The sequence below is a fragment of the Heterodontus francisci genome, chromosome 6, assembly GCF_036365525.1.
Source record: "Heterodontus francisci isolate sHetFra1 chromosome 6, sHetFra1.hap1, whole genome shotgun sequence".
NCBI lineage: Eukaryota > Metazoa > Chordata > Chondrichthyes > Heterodontiformes > Heterodontidae > Heterodontus > Heterodontus francisci.
The window spans coordinates 64,277,873-64,299,968 of record NC_090376.1 but is presented as its reverse complement, the minus strand read 5'-3'; the positions used below and the strand labels follow the sequence as shown (position 1 = coordinate 64,299,968).

At 43.1% G+C, this 22,096-nt stretch overlaps 1 protein-coding gene across 3 annotated transcripts in view; it reads left to right on the top strand.

Moving 5' to 3' along the window:
• The window catches only part of LOC137370974 (augurin-like), a 126,661-nt gene extending 104,777 nt beyond the window's left edge, over positions 1 to 21,884 (top strand). For all 3 annotated transcript variants that reach the window (XM_068032871.1, XM_068032870.1, XM_068032872.1), the window contains 2 exons: positions 2,857 to 3,008; positions 21,419 to 21,884. In XM_068032871.1, coding sequence (XP_067888972.1) covers positions 2,857 to 3,008; positions 21,419 to 21,586 — 320 coding nt within the window. In that variant the 3' untranslated portion in view covers positions 21,587 to 21,884. The remainder of the gene's footprint in view (positions 1 to 2,856; positions 3,009 to 21,418) is intronic.
• The last annotated feature ends 212 nt before the right edge of the window (positions 21,885 to 22,096 follow it).

Here is a 22,096-nt window from a genome sequence, read left to right as displayed (position 1 = left end):
TCTAGGCCAATTCAAGGGAAAGGAAATCTGGGAAATTCTTCTCCAATCGCCTAAGGAAATCAAAAACAAGTTCCAGGTGTCATGCAGGCCCCACTTGCCAAGAATGAGGCAGATTAATTTTGTCATATGAACATTGATTTTAAACTGTCGCTAGAGCGAGGAAATGACTTGTTAAACAGATCAGCAGTGGCTGGAAAAAGCATTTGCATACTAACAGACAGTGCTCAGAGGGACAAAGGGGCTATTCCCTGCTCCAGTTGAACCCACAATGGACTTTGAGCACCAGGTATTGTGTGTAAGAAGAGACATTCCAGGGTCAGCTAAGACAAGAGAATCCACAAACAGATGTGGTCAGACCAGCTAGTCACATGACTAACCTGCCTGGGTTTTTCTGTATTGTACAAAGAGTTTGAACTGAAGAAAAGACTGTTTGCTCCTGGAGTGAGAAGACTTCTCCTGTCTGCTCCCATTTCTTTCTCACAAGCCTCTGGACCCATTGAGGACACATGAACTTCAAGAGAGGAAAGTCTCCTACATTGAACAAGGTATACAAAGAATACTGGGCCCCAATGAAAAGCAAGACCTACCTACAATCAAGGACTTTACAGCGAGTTCAAAGAACAGTAACCAAAATCATCTTCAGATATTGCCTCAAACTTTTCCACTTTATTTCTTCTGCTCTTTTCTGTCTCTATCTGCATGTATGTATCACGTATGCATGCTAGCGTGGGCGTGTTGTGTATCTGTAGGCGTTAACCGAATTAGAGTTTAAGTTTAATAAAGTTTAACCTTTTTTCTTTAAACCTAAGAAAACCTGTTTGACTCGTTTCTTTGCCTTATAATTGGAAGTTAGTGAACAAGGATTCACTAAGGGGGAGCTAAAAATCATTGTTAAGATAAGACCAGGTAAAGGCTGAGAGGGAACTCTAGACTTTTTTTTCTCAAAAATATACTTTATTCATAAAATTCTGTAAAAAATTACATTACAAAATAGTTCAAAACAGCACCAAGCTGACATTCCAGAAAGTGCAAAGGAAATCAGTTTTCTTCAATACAGGAGTGAGTTGCCTCACAACCCTTCCATTCCATTTTACCTGTCATGTATATTTTATAGCAAACCCATATTTGGTGTATGAGAGGGAACCCTAGACCCCTTTCTTACCTGGTTGTAACATAGGAGATCGCAGTAACTGTGAGGTATAAACCCAAGCCTCACTTTTCTTCTACATTCCTATATTAGTCACAGTGAGAACTCATCCAGTTATTTTCTGAAATATTACAGCGAATCTGAGCTGGCAACATTTTCTAAGCAGCAACAACTTTTTTGTGTAAAGAGAAACCTCCTGGGATCAACTGAGTCCTATGTTTGTATAGTTTATAGGCATGAGCTTGCATTTTCCTTAACTTATCTAGTTCACGTAGTCTATCCACACAGATGCAGTCGAGTCTCAATAACATTTTAAATACTTCATTTAAATTTCTCTGAGGTCTATGTTTTAGTTGAGTAAAAGGCCCCAGCTCTGTGTCTACCATGATAACTAAGGGCTTTTAGGCAATTGTTCATTCTAGTATTCCTCCTTTAAGGGTCTCACTATTACCCATCATGGGACTAAATCAAAACTCGACACAGTGGGCTGGATCTTGTTCTCCCATTGCCAGGAGCTGCAGCAATCTTGTGTCTGGCAGGCACTTTGCATATGCACGACGGCTGCCCCGCCCCCCAATCACGTGGTGGGGTAGTCTTTGGCGACGCCGTTCACAGCATCCTTATTGAAGTGGCAGGTGCTGGCACCATTTTTAAAAGGCTGCCAGCTCTGCAAACAGCACAATATAACACAGAGTTGACCCCTTCCCTCCCATATAGTACATAAAGCAGAATTGACCCCTTCCCCACCTTGGTGGTGCCAGCTTTCCTTGGATGGGGAAGTGAAGGCACGTGAGCATTTTCTTATCTTATAGATACGGCACTGAAACAGGCCCTTTGGCCCACTGAGTCCACCCATTTATACTAATCCTACATTAATCCCATGTTCCTACCACATCTCCACCTTCCCTCAATTCCTCTACCTATACTAGGGGCAATTTACCTATCAACCTGCAAGTCTTTGGCTGTGGGAGGAAACCAGAGCACCTGGCAGAAACCCACGCAGTCACAGGGAGAACATGCAAACTCTGCACAGGCAGTACCCAGTATCGAACCCAGGTCGCTGGAGCTGTGAGGCTGCAGTGCTAACCACTGCGCTGCTGTCCCTCCCATCATGCTGAAGCTAAGGAACTGAAGGTAGGATCGCTGTGGATTACATTTTAATCAATGCAAAGATGTAATTTAAGTATGCAAACTCGGGTCCTGTCGCAGAGTTGCAGAGGGCCACCATGGAGCTACCCCTGCACTGGGAAGATTGGGCCTGGCAATCCCAGCATCGGGTTCCATGGTGGGCAGCTGCTGCTCCAATTATTCGGTCCTCCCACCATGGAACCTGACATTGAGAGGAGAACAAGAACTAGCTCAGTATTTCAGATGAGGTCTAACCAGTGCTTTTACGAGGACACTGTCGTTCTTTTAGTTTGATACTAAATTGTCCTAGCTATACATCCAAATGCAAGAAAAAATGTTGAGTGCCTTATTTTGCCAAGTAATTTTGTTGACTTAGCTTCTTGCCAAACTTGACACAAAAGAATCGTTAACAGTGGAATGCAAACTGGATTGCAATTACAATACTGTAAAAATGGTCACAAATTTGTTATGGATAACTGTGTTTGTCATTTGCTTCATTACAATATACACATGCAGTGCAGCACAATTTTTTTTTTAATCTTCTGATTCTGCTACTACCCACTGTTTTTAACATCTCCTAGCTGATGAGAAATTGGCTGTTTCAGTTCCTGAATCCAAGGCTAAAGAGTTTTTGAACAGTTTGAAGCGTTCAAGACGGCATATATGGGATAGATCTCGAGCTGATGTTCAGCAGTGGTATCAGCAGTTTATCAACATGGGATATTCTGAAGCTGTGAGTATGCTTCTCAATTGTTTGTCAAACTTTATGCCATTTTCTTGATCATCAACTTAACAAATGCATAATTTTACCTGCTCAACAATTTTCTCCTCTCACCATCTCCCCTGTGCTGAAGGTATTAACTCATTGGAGGGGGGAAAACACAGTTGAGCTTATTGCTGTGATTCTGCTATTTTGAAGTGGAGGATTGTAAACTTAATATTCCTGGCTACAAGGTATTCAGAAAATGTAGGGAAGGAAAGAAAGGAGTGGTGTGATTGATAGTTATGATGTAGTTGAAAGATCAAAGACAGAATCTATTAGGTTACAATTAAGGAACAAATTACAGAAACGTGTAAAGCTATAAATTAGTTTTATTTATTAATTAGTTATTTATTAATTTATTACAAATTAGTGATAAATGTGTATCAGGTTGTAAAGGGTTAATACCAAAGACAGTGAGAAAGATCCCTCCCACTGTACGAGCAGAGCTGTAACAGTCACATGAGATAGGCTTGTGACGAAGCACTAAGAATGCTCGCTTAGGTCGCTTGCAGAGAGTGTATATAGTAATTGTAAATAATAAAGTTGGTAGTTAGCTTTTATCAGAGTCTATGGCTTTCTCTAGTACACCCTACAATGCTACTAATACAAATACAACTAAACCCAACATGGTGGCAGATGAAAGCCACCAGGAGAATTTGAAGATCTCCTTGCCTTTAGAAGAAACACCAGGTGAACAGCAGAAAAATACTGGCCCGGCACAGTAAGAAAACTATTAATCTGCAGAAGAGGTTGTGAAGAGCTCCATAGCTGTAGTGAGTCAGAGCACAGAAATACAGGCTGCATCACAGAACAAAAGCGTGGTGGCCTTCACGTAGAATCCAGTGATCGGGTGAATTACGATACCGATGGTTGGGGATTGCATTAAAAACCTTTGAAAAGCTTGCAATCATTTTCTTAAGGCATCATGCTCCTGAAAAGGAAATGGGGAAAAACCCAATCCTTCACTGGGGCTGAATGCAGGGCGAAGAACAGGAAACCCCCAAAAAGCGTGGGAACTCCTGAAAAGCACAGGAAACCCCCGAACACAGCAGGGACACCTCCATAAAGGCAACCAACCCGGAAAAACAAAGTGAATCTATTAAAGAAAAGGGAAAAACCCAAAATAGCCTATGAAAACAGTGGGGAACTTTCGAAAAAGGCTGGGACACCTTCATTAAAGCAACAAAGCCTGAAAAAAGCAGAATTTTTTAAAGAAAGGGGAACATCCTATAAAATCTATTAAAGAAAACAATATGGATCCAAAATTGAAAATGCCTGAGAGTTTCCAGAATCAAGAGGGACCCAATTAGATTCAAAACTGGCTATTATGGAGAAAAAGGTTCCTAAGGTTTAGAATCGCTTTGCAACTCCATATAATATCTGAGTGGAACAAGTGAAAACCTTCTTATATTCAGTAGGTGAGGTTGCAGACAACGTAATTGTCCGACAAGGAATCAATAAGGCTACTGATAAATTTGAAGAGATACTCCAAGCCTTTGATAAATATTTTAATCACGGTACCAATGAAATCTTGGAAAGAACCAAATTTAATAAGCAGGCGCAGATGATTGGTGAATCTGTAGACTCTTATGTTAATGGCCTGTATAGACAGGCAGAAGGTTGCGAATACGGCGAATTAAAGGCAGAACTAATCAGAGACAGGATAGTCATTGGCATAGCGGATGAATCCTTGTCAGACCTGTTGCAATCCAAGGAAGACCTGACACTGGAAAAGGGCATTCAAATTGTAAAACATTCTGAATTCCACAAACAGGATAGGGCCATCCTACGAGCTGAAGACAAATCCTGGATGAGAAGGAGTCCAATGCCCGTACAGCTGGTTAAGCTAAAGCCAGGGAAACACTTTGTGGAACAGGAAAAACATACATGTGAGAAGGCACATGACATAGGAAAATCTTGCTAACATTGTGGAGCCAAGAAGACCCACAGATGAGAGCAATGCCCAGCAAGTAAAGCTGAGTGTTTTAATTGTGGAAAAACTGGATACTATGGGAAGATGTGCACAGCAAAATTTCTTTGCTTAAAGGTACAACGCAGAAGACCTTCATGCAAACAGCAGTGAATCAAGTACAGCCATACCCACAAGAGAAAGAACCAGGACATTTCTTGGGAGAAATCAGTAATCCAGACCAAGATTTCTGAACAGCAGACATCTACTTGAATGGACACCTCACAAGTTTTACACTTGACACAGGGGCTAGCATCACAGTATTGTCTCATCAAGAGCCATGGGTTAAGAGACATTACCTGCAACCGACAGATATACAGCTGCATGGTACAGGTAGGACACAACCGTGAGTAAAAGGCAAACTCCAAGCAACACTTCAGCATAAAGGAAGACAGCTGATAGAGATCTTATATGTCTTACACAATCAAGAATTTTTTTTACTGAGCAGGAATGCATGCTTACAACTGCAGTTGATTAAATAGGTAGCCGAAGTCAAGCAGAGGTAAACAATTCCTTCCAATCGTCAGCTGATACGTTATCGAGGGCAACCGTCAATCATCCATCACAGGAAGACATGAATTTCATATGCGACAGAGAGTCATACTCGCAACACACGGCAGAATGTTGGCCAGCAAACACACAGAAGTTGCAAGAAATACGACAAGCACAGAAGAATGACGAAGAGTACATTCGCATTAGACAATATTGTACACGTGGGTGGCCGCAAGAAAGTCCAGGAGGGAGAACAATGAAGATGTTTCATGAGTATAGGAAATACTTTACAATAATTGATGACTTATTAGTTTACAACGACAGAATTGTTATTCCTACTTCAATGAGATCCGATATCTTAGATCGATTACAACAAGGCCTTTTGGGTATAACCAAGTGCAGAGCAAGGGCACAATCTTTGGTTTGGTGGCCTGGGATATCTAAGGATATCAAGATCATGATCAACAACTCTCAGACATGACTGATACAGAGACCAGAACAGCACGAACTGCTGTTGACTATCCAATTTCCAACTACACCTTGGCAAAGGCTAGGCATGGATTTATTCATGCTTGGTGGGAAGTCATATATCATCATTATTGACTACTTTTCCAGGTGAATAGAAGTCTGATGATTACATTCTATGACCACTGACGTAGTTATCAGAATCCTTATGGATATCTTCGTGACACATGGGATTCCGGATGAAATATAATCAGACAACGGACCATAGTTTGCGAATGAATTTTTTACCCAGTTTGCCGTGAAGATGGACTTTCAGCATCTTACAAGCTTACCGAAGTATCCACAGTCCAATGACGAGGTGGAACGAGGTGCGAGAACCATAAAATCTTTACTCAAGAAAAATGAATATCTTCCTATCTCACTCCTAGTTTATCATTCAATACCACTGCTGTGTGGATTATCACCAGTAGAACCATTAATGGAAAGGAAGTTAAGAACGCACCTTCCAGTATTGCCTCAACAATTAATGCCTGCGTTGAAGACTCAAGCCTGCATTGAAGCCTCGGGACTACGAGAAAGTTCGAGAAACAGAAAACTCCTACAGAAGGAAACAAACCCGGAATTACAATAGGAGATTTCGAGGGAGAAGCTTACCCAAATGGTCAAAAAGTTTGGATGCATGACCTGCAACGAGAAGGTACAGTAATCCATAAACATGAGTGATCGTATGTTATACGAATGAATGAAGGGAGCATATGAAGGAATTGGAGGAATATCATACCTATTCCACAAAAGCAACAGCCAGTAATCCATCTGCAAGATCAGATGAAGAGGAACAAATCCAAACCAAATGGAATACTACAGCTCGTAGAAACGGAAACCAAGTCAGCAACCCAGACTTCCTACGAAGACTACTGATCATCCCAGACAGATTACAACCAGATTGGGGAGAGTTGTCAAACCTCCAATGAAACTGAATCTATAAAGTCAGAGACTTGGGAGGATAGGGAGTAGTAGAGTAGTCATAAATGTATATATGTTCGGAAAAATATTTGATAAAGACTTGGGGGGAGATGTAGTATAAGGTTGTAAAGGGTTAATACTGAAGACAGTGAGAGAGACCCCTTCCACTGAATGAGCAATGATGTAACAGTCACAAGAGATAGGCTTGAGAAGAAGGTATAGAAGCACAAAGGATGCTAGCTTAGGTGGCCTGCGGAGAGTGTACAGAGTAACTGTAAATAATAAAGAGTTGTTAGTTAGCCTGTATTGGAGTCTAAGACTTGCTCTAGAATGCCCTACATCACTGCTAATACAAATACAAATAAACTCAACAATAATGGGGGACTTCAATTATCCCATATAAACTGGGACAGTAACAGTGTAAAGGGCAAAGAAGGGATGAATTCTTGAAATGTGTGCGAGAACTTTCTTGATCAGTGATTAATGAATAAGGCAGCAATGCTTGTTCTAGTTCTGGGGAATGAAGTGGAATGTTTCAGTGGGAATGTATTTGACGAACAGTGATCATAATATTAGGTTCAGAATAGAAAAAGACAAGAAAAAAATCAAGCATAAAAATACTTAACTGGAAGAAGGGTAATTTCAGTGTGTTAGAAAGCATTCTTGGCAAGGTGGATTGGAATCAAAAATTGGTAGGCAAAACAGTAATTGAACAATGGGAAGCCTTTGAAAAGGATATAATTTGAAGACAGAAATAAACACATTTCCACAAGAGGGAAAGGAAAGGCACCAAAGCCAGAGATCCCTTAATGACTAACGATATAGAAATTAAAATTAAACAGAAAAAGGTTTATGACAAACGTAAGGTTCAGAATTAATAGACAATCAAGCCGAATAGGTGAATGCAAAAAGTACTGAAGAAATCTAAAATGGGAATAAGAGGCGCAAAAAGAGAATGAGAATAGATTAGCAGCTGACATAAAAGGGAATACAAAAGTCTTTTATGAATATAAATAGTATGAGGGTAGTCAAAAGAAGAGTGGAGCTGCATAGGGATCACTGCACAGTGGCGCAGTGGTTAGCACCGCAGCCTCACAGCTCCAGCGACCCGGGTTCAATTCTGGGTACTGCCTGTGTGGAGTTTGCAAGTTCTCCCTGTGTCTACGTGGGTTTTCGCCGGGTACTCCGGTTTTCTCCCACCATCAAAAGACTTGCAGGTTGATAGGTAAATTGGTCATTATAAATTGCCCCTAGTATAGGTAGGTGGTAGGAGAATATAGCGACAGGTGGGGATGTGGTAGGAATATGGGATTAGTGTAGGATTAGTATAAATGGGTGGTTGATGGTCGGCACAGACTCGGGCCTGTTTCAGTGCTGTATCTCTAAATAAAAATAAATAAATAAAGAGGCAGATGATATGGCTGAGGTACTAAATGAATACTTCACATTGGCCTTCACTAACGAGGATGCTGCCAATATAGCAGTAAAGAAGGAAGTAGAAGTGATATTGGTTAAGATTTTAAAAAAAGATAAAGAGGAGATACTTAAGAAGTTGGCAATCTTCAAAGTAGAAAATTCCCACGGTCCAATGGGATGCATGATAGGTTGCTGAGGGAAATAAGGGTGAAAATTGTGGGGGCTCTGGTCACAATCGCCCAATACTGGCATTGCCATAGGAAGATTGCAAATGTTATGCTCCTGTTCAAAAAAGGGGAGAGGATAAACCCAGCAATTACAGATCAGCCAACTCAACATTGGAAATGGGAAACTTTTAGAGACAATATTTCGGGACAGCTAATTAATGAAAGTCCACATGATTTGTTAAAGGGAAATTGTGTTTGACTAACTTGATTCAATTCTTTGATGAAGTAATGGAGGGGCTTGATAAGGGTGGTGTGGTTGATATTTTGTGGATGTTCAAAAAACATTTAATAAAATACCACATAATAGACATATTAGCAAAATTAAAGCCCATGGGATTAAAGAGACAGTGACAACATGGATACATAATTGGCAAAGGGGTAGAAAACAGAGATTAGTGGTGAACAGTTGTTTTTCAGACTGGAAGGAAGTATACAGTAACAGTAGACCTAAGTATATATGCAAGTATATATACACAAGTATACATAATACAGCAGTCAATATTGTTTTGTTCAAGTGAGGAGGGCTCAAAGGGCTTCCCTCTTTTCTCTCTTCTTGTTTGACCACAACAGGTTTAATTCTTTCTGAAAGTGGATGTACCGGCCAATTCAGCAGGTATTTGATTCCTTACTTGCTGTGATCATAACAAGAACCAATCGGATAGGTTTTCTTAGATTCAACTAAGAAAGAGGTTTACTTTATTGCACCTAAAACAAACTAATGAAAATACTAAACTACGCGCCAACTTTCACTCACTCTCTCACACACACACACACATACACTAGAGGTTTACACACACACAAATAGGTTACAGAGTGGGGGAAGGTAGATTGGTTGAGTTAGAGTCCCCATAGAAAAAAGGGGTATACAGTCTGTGGAATTTGGTGATTCAGCTAGCTTCTAGCTGAATTCGGTGGTCCTGGGGCTTTTAGTTTGAAGAGGTAGATGACTGGTTTGGTGAGTCTCTTGGAGAGAGCAAAGTGGATGATTTCCCCCAATGGGGTTTCTGATTGTAGACAAAGTATACAAAGATGGTCAGTCAGGATTTGAAGCTTGCAAGCTGGAATGGTGAGAGGGACCCCCTGTTGGGTCTGCACCTGTTAGAGTCCAGATGCTCTCCTTGCTGAATTTGGTGGTCCTGAGGCTTTTAGTGTGAAGAAGTAGATCATCTTAAGTTGCTGGCAAAGTCATCTTTTATCTGTTCCTTTTTAAATTTCTTCAAAAAAAAAATTCAGATCTCCAGTCAGTGGATTAAAGAAAATTATCATTCAACAAAGCACATTGGCATAGCAGTATTAAGACCACTGCTCTTTTTGATATATATTAATGAGTTGGACTTGAGTATACAGCGTACAATTTCAAACTGTGATTACTACATTTCCAGGTTTTGTGCAATGCGAAGGGTAGTAACAAATTTCAGGGGGACATAAATAAAAGCAAAATACTGTGGATGCTGGAAATCTGAAATAAAAACAAAAGGTGCTGGAAATACTCAGCAAGTCTGGCAGCATCTGTGAAGAGAGGAACAGAGTTAACATAAAAACATAGAAAGTTTACGGCACAGAAAGAGGCCACTTGGCCCATCATGTCTGCGCCAGCTGAAAAATGAGACACCCAGCATAATCCCACTTGCCAGCATCTGCTCCATAGCCCTGCAGGTTACGGGACTTCAGGTGCACATCCAGGCACCTTTTAAATTAGTTGAGGTTTTCTGCCTCTTTCAGGCACTGAATTCCAGACCCCCGTATTTCAGGTCTGTGACCTTTCATCAGAACTTCTGATGAAAGGTCACAGACCTAAAACATTAACTCTGTTTCTCTTTCCACAGATGCTGCCAGACCTGCTAAGTATTTCCAACACTTTCTGTTTTTATTTCAGTGGGACATAGATTGGTGAAATGGGCAAACATGTAGGCAGGTAAAATTTAATTCGGAGAAGTATAAAGTGATTCATTTTGGTAGGAAGAATGAGGAGAAGCAATATAAACTAAATAGTACAATTCTAAAGGGGGGGGGGGCAAGAGAGACATAGGGGTGTATGTAAAACAGATCTTTGAAGGTGGGAGTGCAAGTTGAGAAGGCTGCGAAAAAAAGCAAAAGGGATCTTTGGCTTTATTAATAGAAGCAGAGTACAAAAGCAAGGAAGTTGTGCTAAACTTTTATGAAACACTGTTTGGGACTCAGCTGGAGTATTTTGGCATGACACTGTAGGAAGGATGTCATTGGCTTAGAGAGGGAAAATAAGAGATTTATTAGCAGGGTACTAGGGATGAGGAACTTCAGTTAAGTGGAGACACTGGAGAAGTTGAGTTTGTTCTCCTTGCACCAGGAAGGTTAAGAGGAGATTTGACTAGAGGTGTTCAAAATCATGAAGAGTTTTGATATTAAATAAGGAGAACTTGTTTCCAGTGGCAGAAGGGTAGGTAACTGGAGGTCACAGATCAAAGGTAATTGGCAAAAAAAAAGAGATGATGTGCAGAAACATTTATTTTACACTGTTTGAAAGGATGTGGAAGCAGATTCAATAATAACTTTCAAAAGGGAATTGGATAAGTACTTGAAGGGAAAGTATTTACAGGGTTGGGGGGAAAGAGCAGCGAGTGGGATTGATTGGATGGGTCTACCAAAGACAAATGATGGGCCAAATGGCCTTCTTTTGTGCTGCATGATACTAAGCTATATACACCTGCATGGCCAGTAAGATTTGCTGGTTAGTAATCAGAAGTGGGAATGCTTGTTTTTTTTTCCATGGGCACTGAGGCCAATAGTAACACTCCTACTATTGTCCTGACTTGAACATCTACTTTCATATAGAAAAGAATTGAACTTAGAATTTTCTTGGGTCTGATTCACTCAGCTGCTGATAGGATAAAACTCCCTGATCTATCAGGTGAGCATTAACATACTTACAATATATCAAATAATAACAGATAAAATTCCCCAGCAGTTGCTGCCACATTCTGTGGACACTGCAAGAATTTGTGCTTTTCTTCAGAGTCCTGACAGGAGCTGATAAGACCAGAATCCTATGCTTTCTTTGAGCTGAAATGCACAGTCCTCCTGATTATCATTTGTTTATTGGGTAAGACTGGTGTGTGCTATCAGGATGTTTGCTTCTCTGTACTTAACTGAGCAATTACCATCACCTCTGAAGAGCAACGCATAATGTCACTCAGCATAGGAGTGTACAGTAGCAAAAAAGGCCCATCAAATGTTCTTAACAGCTCAACAAATGAGATGACTAGTGAATTTCAGCATCTGTGTGTATGTGTGTGTATTTTGGGGGGCATGGAATAGCAATAAAGAAATAATGGCAAAATCTTACATAATGTTATCAACTATAAAACAACCAGATAATCTTTGCCATTTACCACCTCTAGGCGACAATTGGGGTCATGATATCAACCTTACAAAATATGGAGCCAAAATGAAATGACAGACAGTACTAGATCTTGGATATACACCTGTGATTGTAGAGTTGGCAGCTTTGAGCAGGAGGCCAAGCTAGACTTTTAGTAGCTAGCTAGATAGTAGATCTCCCAATGTTGTTTTTTAACCTGTACCAATTTAAGTTTCTCTCCCCAACAAAATTGTTGATCCCTCTCCAAGTGCCATTCTTACAAAAACATATTGGGCTGGATTTTACAGCCCCCCTGACATCGCGGGTTGTAGTGGGGGGATGGGGGTGGATGGTGGGGGGGCGGATGGTGGGGGGGCGCTGGAAAATGCCTCTAGCAGAGGCCCGCTGCGGGCCTCGATGCCAGGTAGGCCCGGACCGATAGTGTCGGCAGCAATGAGGCCGCCTGGTGGTCCGCCAGCTGCTCGGCGACAGGACCAAAATTAACATACGTAAATTTATTTCAATTAATTAATTATTTACCCACTCCTGCTGTCCATTCTGGGGCGATATTGGTGCCTTTAGATAACCGTCTGGGTATCCGAGGCAGAACACTGGTGGGGAGAGGGGAGCAGGTATGTTTTTCAGTGTGGGAGAGGCAGGGAGTGGGGTCAGCTTAATTTCATTGGTTTAGGGGATGGAGGGAACGGTGAAGTTAAAAGTTGATGAACTTGGGGGGGTGCGATGGGGAAGGTCGGCAGCACAGGTAAGTGTTTTGGGCAGGGGGAGAAGGCAGTTAATTACTTCGATGTTTATTGGGGGGGTTGGAGTGTAGTCAGGATCACTTTATGTATTTTTAAAAAAATGAGTATTCCTTTAAAAATTTAAATTGTAATGTCGGGCTCGAAGCCCTTTAAAAATGGCATCGATGCCTGCACAGTGGTGCCTGCGCCATTGCCAGGGACAGACCGCCCGACCCCTCCATGTCATCGGGGTGGGGGGAGGGTGGTCTGCCCCAGCCATTTAAATGAGCCACCGTGTTTAATATCGCAGCGGCTCCGTGACGTGTGGTCCGCACAGGCAGTCCGCCATTGTTCACGGCAAAATGTAAAATCCAGCCCATCTATACATTTTCTCATGACAACTTAATTAAGTTTCAATTACAGAAGATTTTCAAGGAAAGCACATCATTATAGTAAGAATAGTCCCTGTTGTTTAGAAGTCCTTGAATATTGTCTCTTCCCATTAGTAATTTATCCACCAGGCATGGCTGCTTGCATTCTGTCTCTCTACAAAAGCCTGAGTGTCATTTTATTCTCAGGAGACAATGGGAGCATCTATTTTTAAAGTCGGCTTCAGCTGCATAAAATTTTCTGTACCCACATATCGGTTAATGGCTGCCAGCCATTCGGCTAGCAACTTCTGAATTAATGTCCCATTATGAGTAGGATATAAATAACCTGCAACATGAGGAAACAACAACTTGCATTGATATAACAGATTTATCAGGGGAAAACATCGCACAGCACTTCACACAAGCATACTCAGAGACCGAGCCAGAGAAGGAGATATTAGATGGTTAAAGAGGTAGGTTTTAAAGAATATCTTAAAGGAAAGAGAGCGGTAAAGTGGCACAGAGGTTTAAGGTAGTACAGAACTTAGGGTCTAGATAGCTGAGGCAAGGCCACCAATGGCGGGGCAAAGGTAATGGGGGATGTGCAAGATGGCAGAGTTGAAGGAATGCAGAGGTGCTGGAGGCTTTTATAGCTGGAGAAGGGAACAGAGATGTGGCAGGCAAGGCTATGAAGGGATTTGAACACAAGGGTGAGAATTTTACATTGGAGACAGTGGGGGACCGGGAGTCCATCTAGGTCACTGAGGACAGGATGGGTAGGTGAGTATGACTTGGTGCAGTTTAGGATATGGATAGCAAAATCTTGTGGGCAGCAACAGGTGCTTCGTGGGCTCTTCAGAGATAAAGGCATCAGTGGGGCTTTCCAAAGGAGATTCAGGCTTGGAACAGCAACAGCAGTGCTGGGAGGCAGAAGTGAAGGATTGCGGTAGAAATTGAGGAGGATGGGGGCAGGGGGAGAGGGCAAATTACCCAAGGGGGAAGGAATGAAAGATGGTAAGACTGGGTGAAAGGAAGAGAACAAAACAGAACAGAACAGGAGAAAAAAATTGAAGGGGAGACGATTAAAAATAATGGGCTGGATTTTATAACAACCCGCGCGGGCCACACACCATACAGCCGCCACAATCTTGCATGCGATGGCTCCTTTGCATCCCCGGAGCGGGCTGCCCCCCCCCCCCCACCCGATTATGTGGAGGGGACGGGCTGTCCATCGCATGCAATGGCATCAGTTGCCTATGCGTAGGTACTGATGCCATTTTTAAAGGGTTGTCAGCCCTACTGGGTAATTTAAACATTTAAAGGTAAGTTGAATTAAAATAAATAAATACATCTCTTTTGTCCCTCTCCCACCCCTCCCATAACAATTAAATGAATTATTTGCCCTTTCCCCCCAAAAGCACTTACCTTTACCATCTGACCTTCCCCCTCACCACCCACCCCCCCAACCAAAACTGCACAATCTTTCAACTGCAGCCCTTCTCACCATCCCCTCTTTTTAAATTCATTCCTGCGATGTGGGCATTGCTGGCTGGGCCAGCATTTATTGCCCGTCACTAATTGCCCTTGAGAAGATGGTGGTGAGCTGCCTTCTTGAACCGCTGCAGTCCATGTGAGGTAGGTACACCTACAGTGCTATTAGGAAAGGAGTTCCAGGATTTTGATCTCGCGACAGTGAAGGAATGTCGATATAGTTCCAAGTCAGGATGGTATATGGCTTGGAGGGGAACTTGCAGGTGGTGGTGTTCCCATGCATCTGCTGCCCTTGGCCTTCCAGGTGGTAGAGGTCAAGGGTTTGGAAGGTGCTGTCTAAGGAGCCTTGGTGTGTTGCTGCAGTGCTTCTTGTAGATGATACACACTGCAGCCACTGCGTTGGTGGTGGAGGGAGTGAATGTTTGTGGATGGGGTGCCAATCCAGCGGGCTGCATTGTCCTGGATGGTGTCGAGCTTCTTGAGTGTTGTTGGAGCTGCACCCATCCAGGCAAGTGGACAGTATTCCATCATACTCCTGACTTGTTCCTTGTAGATGGTGGACAGGCATTGGGGAGTCAGGAGGTGAGTTACTCGCTGCAGGATTCCAAGCCTCTGACCTGCCCTTGTAGACACAGTATTTACATGGCTACTCTAGTTCATTTTCTGGTCAATGGTAACCCCAGGATGTTGATAGTGGGGGATTCAGCTTATGTAATGCCATTGAATATCAAGGAGAGATGGTTAGATTCTCTCTTATTGAAGATGGTCATTGCCTGGCACTGGTGTGGCAAAAATGTTACTTGCCACTTGTCAGCCCAAGCCTGGATATTGTCCAGGTCTTGCTGCATTTCTACATGGACTGCTTCAGTCTCTGAGCATTTGCGAATTACCAAGGCTGTAATGAGGTCTGGAGCTGAGTGGCCCTGGCGGAACCCAAACTGAGCGTCAGTAAGCAGGTTAATGCTAAGCAAATGCTGCTTGATAGTACTGTCGACGACACCTTCCATCACTTTACTGATGATTAAGAGTAGACTAATGGCGTGGTAATTGGCCGTGTTGGACTTGTCCTGCTTTTTGTGTGCAGGACATACCTGAGCAATTTTCCACATTGCCAGGTAGATGCCAGTGTTGTAGCTGTACTGGAACAGCTTGGCTACAGTGCCGAAAGTTCAGGAGCACAGGTCTTCAGTACTATGGCCAGAATGTTGTCAGGGCCCATAGCCGTTGCAGCATCCAGTCCCTTCAGTCGTTTCTTGATATCACATGGAGTGAATCGAATTGGCTAAAGCCTGGCAGCTATGATGCTGGGGACTTCAGGAGGAGGCCGAGATGGATCATCAACTCGGCACTTCTGGCTGATGATTGTTGCAAATGCTTCAGCCTTATTTTTTGCAGTGATGTGCTGGGCTCCCCCATTGTTCAGGATGGGGATATTTGTGGAGCCACCTCTTCCAGAGTTGTTTAATTGTCCAGACCATTCACGACTGGAGGTAGCAGGACTGCAGAGCTTAGATCTGATCCGTTGGTTATGGGATCTCTTAGCTCTGTCAATTACATGCTGGTTACGCTGTTTGGCACGCAAGTAGTCCTAGCTTCACCAGGTTGACACCTCATTTTGAGGTATGCCTGGTGCTGCTCCTGCCATGCCCTCCTGAACTCTTCATTGAACCAGGGTGGTCCCCTGGATTGATGGTTATGGTAGACTGAGGGATTTTCTGGGCTGTAAGTTTACAGATTGCGGTTGAGTACAATTCTGCTGCTGCTGATGGCCCACAGTGCCTCTTGGATGCCCAGTTTTGCATTGCTAGATCTGCTCGAAATCTATCCCATTTAGCACGGTGGTAGTGTCACACAACACGATGGAGGGTATCAAAGAACAAAGAACAGTACAGCACAGGAACAGGCCATTCGGCCCTCCAAGCCTGCGCCGATCTTGATGCCTGTCTAAACTAAAACCTTCTGCACTTCCGGGGACCGTATCCCTCTATTCCCATCCTGTTCATGTATTTGTCAAGATGCCTCTTAAACGTCATTATCGTACCTGCTTCCACCACCTTCCTCAAAGTGAAGGCGGGACTTTGTCTCCACGAGGACTGTGCGGTGGTCACTCCTATTACTACTGTCATGGACAGATGCATCTGTGGCAGGCAGATTGGTGAGGACGAGGTCAAGTATGTTTTTCCCTCTTGTTGGATCCCTCACCACCTGCCGCAGACCCAGTCTAGCAGCTTTATCCTTTAGGGCTCTTGGCCAGCTCAGTCAGTAGTGGCACTACCGAGCCACTCTTGGTGAAGGACATTGAAGTGCCCCACCCAGAGTACATTCTGTGCCCTTGCCACCCTCAGTGCTTCCTCCAAGTGGTGTTCGACACGGAGGAGTGCTGATTCAATCGGGGGAGGGGGGTGGGGTTCAGTATGTGGCAATCAGCAGGAGGTTTCCTTGCCTATGTTTGACCTGATGCCATGAGACTTCATGGGGTCTGGAGTCATTATTGAGGACTCCCAGGACAACCAACTCCCGACTGTATACCACTGTGCCGCCACCTCTGCTCCGTCTGTCCTGCCAGTGGGACAGGACATACCCGGGGATGGTGATGGTGGAGTCTGGGACATTGTAAGGTATGATTCTGAGAGTATTACTATGCCAGGCTGTTACTTGACTAGTCTGTGGGACAGCTCTCCCAACTTTGGCATTTGCCCCCAGATGTTCATAAGGAGGACTTTGCAGGGTCGACAAAGCTGAGTTTGCCATTGTGGTTTCCAGTGCCTAGGTCAGTGCGGGTGGTCCATCCGGTTACATTCCTTATTGACTTGGTAGTGGTTAGATACAACTGAGTGGCTTGTAAGGCTGGGATAGATAGATTTTTGGTCTCACAGGGAATGAAGGGTTTTGGGGACCAGGCAGATAAGTGGAATTGAACCCCAAGATCAGCCATGATTGCATTGAATGGTGGAGCAGGCTCGATGGGCCATATGATCTTCTACTCCTATTTCTTGTGTTCGGCCATTTCAGAGGGCATGCCACATTGCCTACATCTTACACTCATGAAGTTAATTTGACCCTGTTCCCCACCCCCACACTGATAAACTTACCTCCCCGCCCACCAGTGTTGTGCCTCGTTTCCTCAGATGGGGATCCGAAGGCGCCGGACTGCTGTCCGCTAGGCCGAGACCGCAGTGGGATATTAGGCAGCAACATGATCTTAATTAAATTCGTCATTTTCATTTATTTAATATTCAAATTGGGGTCTCATCACCGAGCGGCAGGGGGGCTGCCATGATGCCTTGCCACTACCAGTAATATCGGGCCGGGCCCTCCTGGTGTCAGAGTCTGTGGCGGCCCTCTCCCTGAAGCATCTTTTTGGCCACCTCCCCGCCACGAAAGCCGACGTTTGAGGGGGGGGGGGGGTCGGTAAAACCCAGCCCAATGGGTTCAAGTACCAAACTGCATACATAAATAGAACATGAAATTCAGGTTACATAGGCATGGCAAAGAATATGGGAGATATGAATAAAATAAAAATATGTCCTGGTTGTATTTAGAGAATGGGGGAAGACAATGGGCTGGATTTTAAAGCCCCCCCGACATCGGGGGTCGTGGAGGGGGTGGGGGCCGGAAAATGCCTCTGGCAGAGGCCTGCCATGGGCCTCAACGGCAGGAAGGCCTGGCATGATATTGCTGGCGGCGGCGAGGCCTTGTGACGGCACCCCCACACCTCACCCCTGGCGATGGGAGCCACATCTGCATATGTAAAAAATGTAAATTAGCAAATAAATGACTTACCCGCTCCCACTGTCCAGTCCCGAGTGATATTGGTGCCAGTGGCTGACACCCCCGTGCCTTTGGGTCCCCATCCGGGGATTTGAGGTGTGATACTGGTGGGGAGGGGGTGGGTGGCGGGGGGAATGCAGTAAACTAATGTCATTGGTTTCGGGGATGGTGGAAAGGGGTAAAGATCTTAATTAAATCAGTCACTTTAATTTATTTAATATTCAAATTGGGGTCTCATCACCGAGCGGCAGGGGGGCTGCCATGAGGCCTTGCCACTACCAGTAATATCGGGTGGGGGGAGCTCAGGTGGGCAAGGGAAGTGAGATCAGCGGCAAGCTTATAAAATTCAGCCCAATATGAGAGCCAAAGTTAAACTCAAATGTGCTATGGTGGAAGGAAGTCAACTTGTAGACAGGCTCTAATCACCTTGGAGCATCAATGAACCAAATGTCCAGGTTCAGAGGGTGGCTGAGTCCAGGAGTTGTTTGAGGAGCAGAGTAACAGTTGGCATGCTAGTAGTGGGGGGTTAATCCATAGAAAGTGTAGACCTGAGGAGTCATGGGGAGTCGACCATGAGCCAGCATAGGTTAATCCAGGCGCCCTGCAGACATGAGTAGTGGCCTTGGTCATTAATAGTGCACAGCAGCAGATCTCATATGCCAGCATATGCGTGAGGAGCAGTGGGAATGAAATCCAAGGGTGGAGGAGAATAAGGCCAAGGGAGCCAAGAAATAAATACACAGGATTTGTGCAGATGAGTGGGTTTGTGCAAGGAAATAGCTGGAAGAGGGTGAGGAGCACACAAGATCACGAACACTAGTAGGAACTCAATGAGCTGTCAGGAGTGAGAGTCCCCTGTGGAGTCTCACTTAGGTTCGGAACCGTACTCTAGACATAACAAGAATGAGTGACTCAACACTAAATAATGTGTTCATAATTACTCAATAAAATTATTGTTTTAAGTAATTATTAAACAATTATTGATGAAAAAACAGGAAAGAAAGATAACTGTGTACAGTTCTGGTCACCTCATTACAGAAAGGATGTAATTGCAGTAGAGATGGTACAGAGGAGATTTATGAAGATGTTGCCAGGACTGGAAAAATGCAGCTATGAGGAAAGATTGGATAGACTAGGGTTGTTCTCCTTGGAACAGAGCAGGCTGAGAGATTTGATTGAAATGTAAAAAATTTTGAGGGGCCTGGATAGAGTGGAGGTGAAGAACTTATTCACCTTAGCAGAGAGGTCAGTGACAAGGGAGCATTTAAAGTGATTTGTAGAAAAATTAGAGGGGAGAAAAGCATTTTCACCCAGAGGGTGGTGGGGGGGTCGGGGTGGGGGGCGGTGGGGGGGGGGGGGTGGGTGGCGGTCTGGAACTCACTGCCCGAAAGGGTAGTTTAGGCAGAGACCCTCAACTCATTCTAAAGGAGTCTGGATATGCACCTCAAGTGCCCTAATCTGCAGGGCTACGGACCAAATGCTGGAAGGTGGGATTAGAATAGGTGAATTGTTTTTCAGCTGGCACAGACACGATGGGCCAAGTGGCCTCTTTCTGTGCCTTAAACGTTCTATGATTCTATGAAAAAGAAAGGAAAGAAAAGAGTATAGAAATACAAAAAACTTATAGCACAATTGCTATAACCCCAGTTTAGTCTGCTCAAGACCGTTCCCTAAAATGGTACCGTGTTCCCCCTTGGTACATGCATCACCAGGTTTCTGGAGAACCTTGCGCAGGGGTGGACTCTCTGGTCAGTCACTCAGTTGACGTCCCTTCCTCCGTAGTCTTCAGTGGTTGACCAGTCCACTTTAGCTGCAGCCCTGAATGTTGGATTCTGTGCCCCTTTACGTCCAATATCTGGCTGCATTCCAACTTTCCAAGGTTTCCATCCAGATCTTCTCAAAACAAGAGTCTGACAACCATGAGTCCTTATCAAATTCTTCTCACAGGCACTATGAGGCCTGTCTTTCACCTGTCATCAATTAGGTTATACAGTCCATCAATTACACTCCATCTTCTGATACCGCACCATAGTGGACCACCCCATATGCAAGGTTATCCATTGTCCTGGCTTGTAGTTCAAGGGTCATTGAATACCGTAAGAACTGACTTCTGTTTAAACAATGGGAAAGCAACCATTATTTTCAAGAAGAGAACAATACTAATTTAGACAAAACAACAGCTGTGCATGGCCTGGCCTGATCAGCATGAAAACAAAAGGAAACATTCTTGGGAAAAACAAGTTCATAGTTAATAATACTATTGATTGCCATTGATTCCATAATTGATTAATTACTTGACTTAATCAGAGTACAATCACACTTAGTTTTAAATGAATGACTACAAAGTAACCTTTAAAAATTCACTACAGGTTTAATACTTTTTTTAAAATCAAAAGCAAAGCAAAAGCAAGACAGAAGTAAAATGCAAAAACATAAAAAGTACAAAAAGTAATGGCTGCATGCCTCAGGCCTACAGAGCCAGTGCAATGAATGATGACTGAGTAGTTCTGTTGGATGATTAGAGCCACGTCATGGAAAGTGGCAAAGTAAAATTCATTTGGCAGCAATGGAGTAGAATCCAGAGGAAGATGGGAACCAGCAAGAACAGTTCAGAACTAGTTCAGTCTAGTTGAAAAATTCCCTAGCAGAGTGGAGAACTGAGGATGTAGGAGCAGGCCAGGCTCGAGAATAGACATCGCAGCAGAAGCTGTAGCTATAGAAAATGGCGGTGATGGTGGGGGTCATTGGAGATCCAATTATAATTCCACATTTCACAGTAGTAAGAATTTTGCAGAAAGACTTGAAGGAGATATTCTAAAATAATACAAAATTCTCTGTTTGAGCTGCTGTTTATTGGCTTCATCATACATTTCAAAATAAGCAGTTTCTGAAAGATTTCATTGATGCGAAAGTTTTTTGTGAGGTTTTGGCAAATCAATGAAGAATGGGCATTGTTTTATGTGCTCTTCAATCTCCCTGAACTGAGCTGCTATGTTCAAGGTTTAACATTTTTTTCTTCCACTTTTTAATTAATAACAAGATACAGTGTTTTCTCCTTTCATTTAGCAGTTTAAAACGATCATGTATCAAAAATTAACTGTAAAGAATTAATTATTTTTTTAAAAAATTGTCCTGCAGAAATTTGAAGAAGCTGTTGCATACTGGATGAACGTGCATCAAGGCAACACTCATGATGATCACTCCCAGTACTACAACCAGCACCATTATGATGAGAATTCACCAACTGGCCCTTATTATTCCCAATCTATGCGCTTTGGTGCTAATGTTAACTATGATGACTATTAAAGCAACAAGATATAATCAATAAATATTATGTTGTTTAGCTTTATCTCACCTGTTGGCATGATGTATGTCTTTTTCTTGAATATTATCGACTCATAAGGTTGGAAATGCAGGAATCTGACTTTTGTATTTGCTTGTATTTACCAAACAATTATAAATGCAAATAGTTTATTGCATCCTGATACTATAGATCACATTTACATTCTTCTAAAACTGTATGTTAATTAACTAGAAGCAATTTCCTACATTTTATAAATTGAATGTTATTATAATAAATAACTTCATGTGCATTGTTTAGAGCATAGCAAATTACAAAAATTAATTGACTATTAGAATAATTCCTTGAATGAATATCTAGTTTCTGAAAATTTTTTCTATGCTTTCTAAAATGGCATTCTGTATTTTCTGATTAAACTTCTAAAAAGTGTCATCTTTTACATATTTTATCAATACAAGTCATCATGGCCAAAGTGTTGATAGTTTTCCTGTGGTGAAAGTTGGGCTACTTAACCT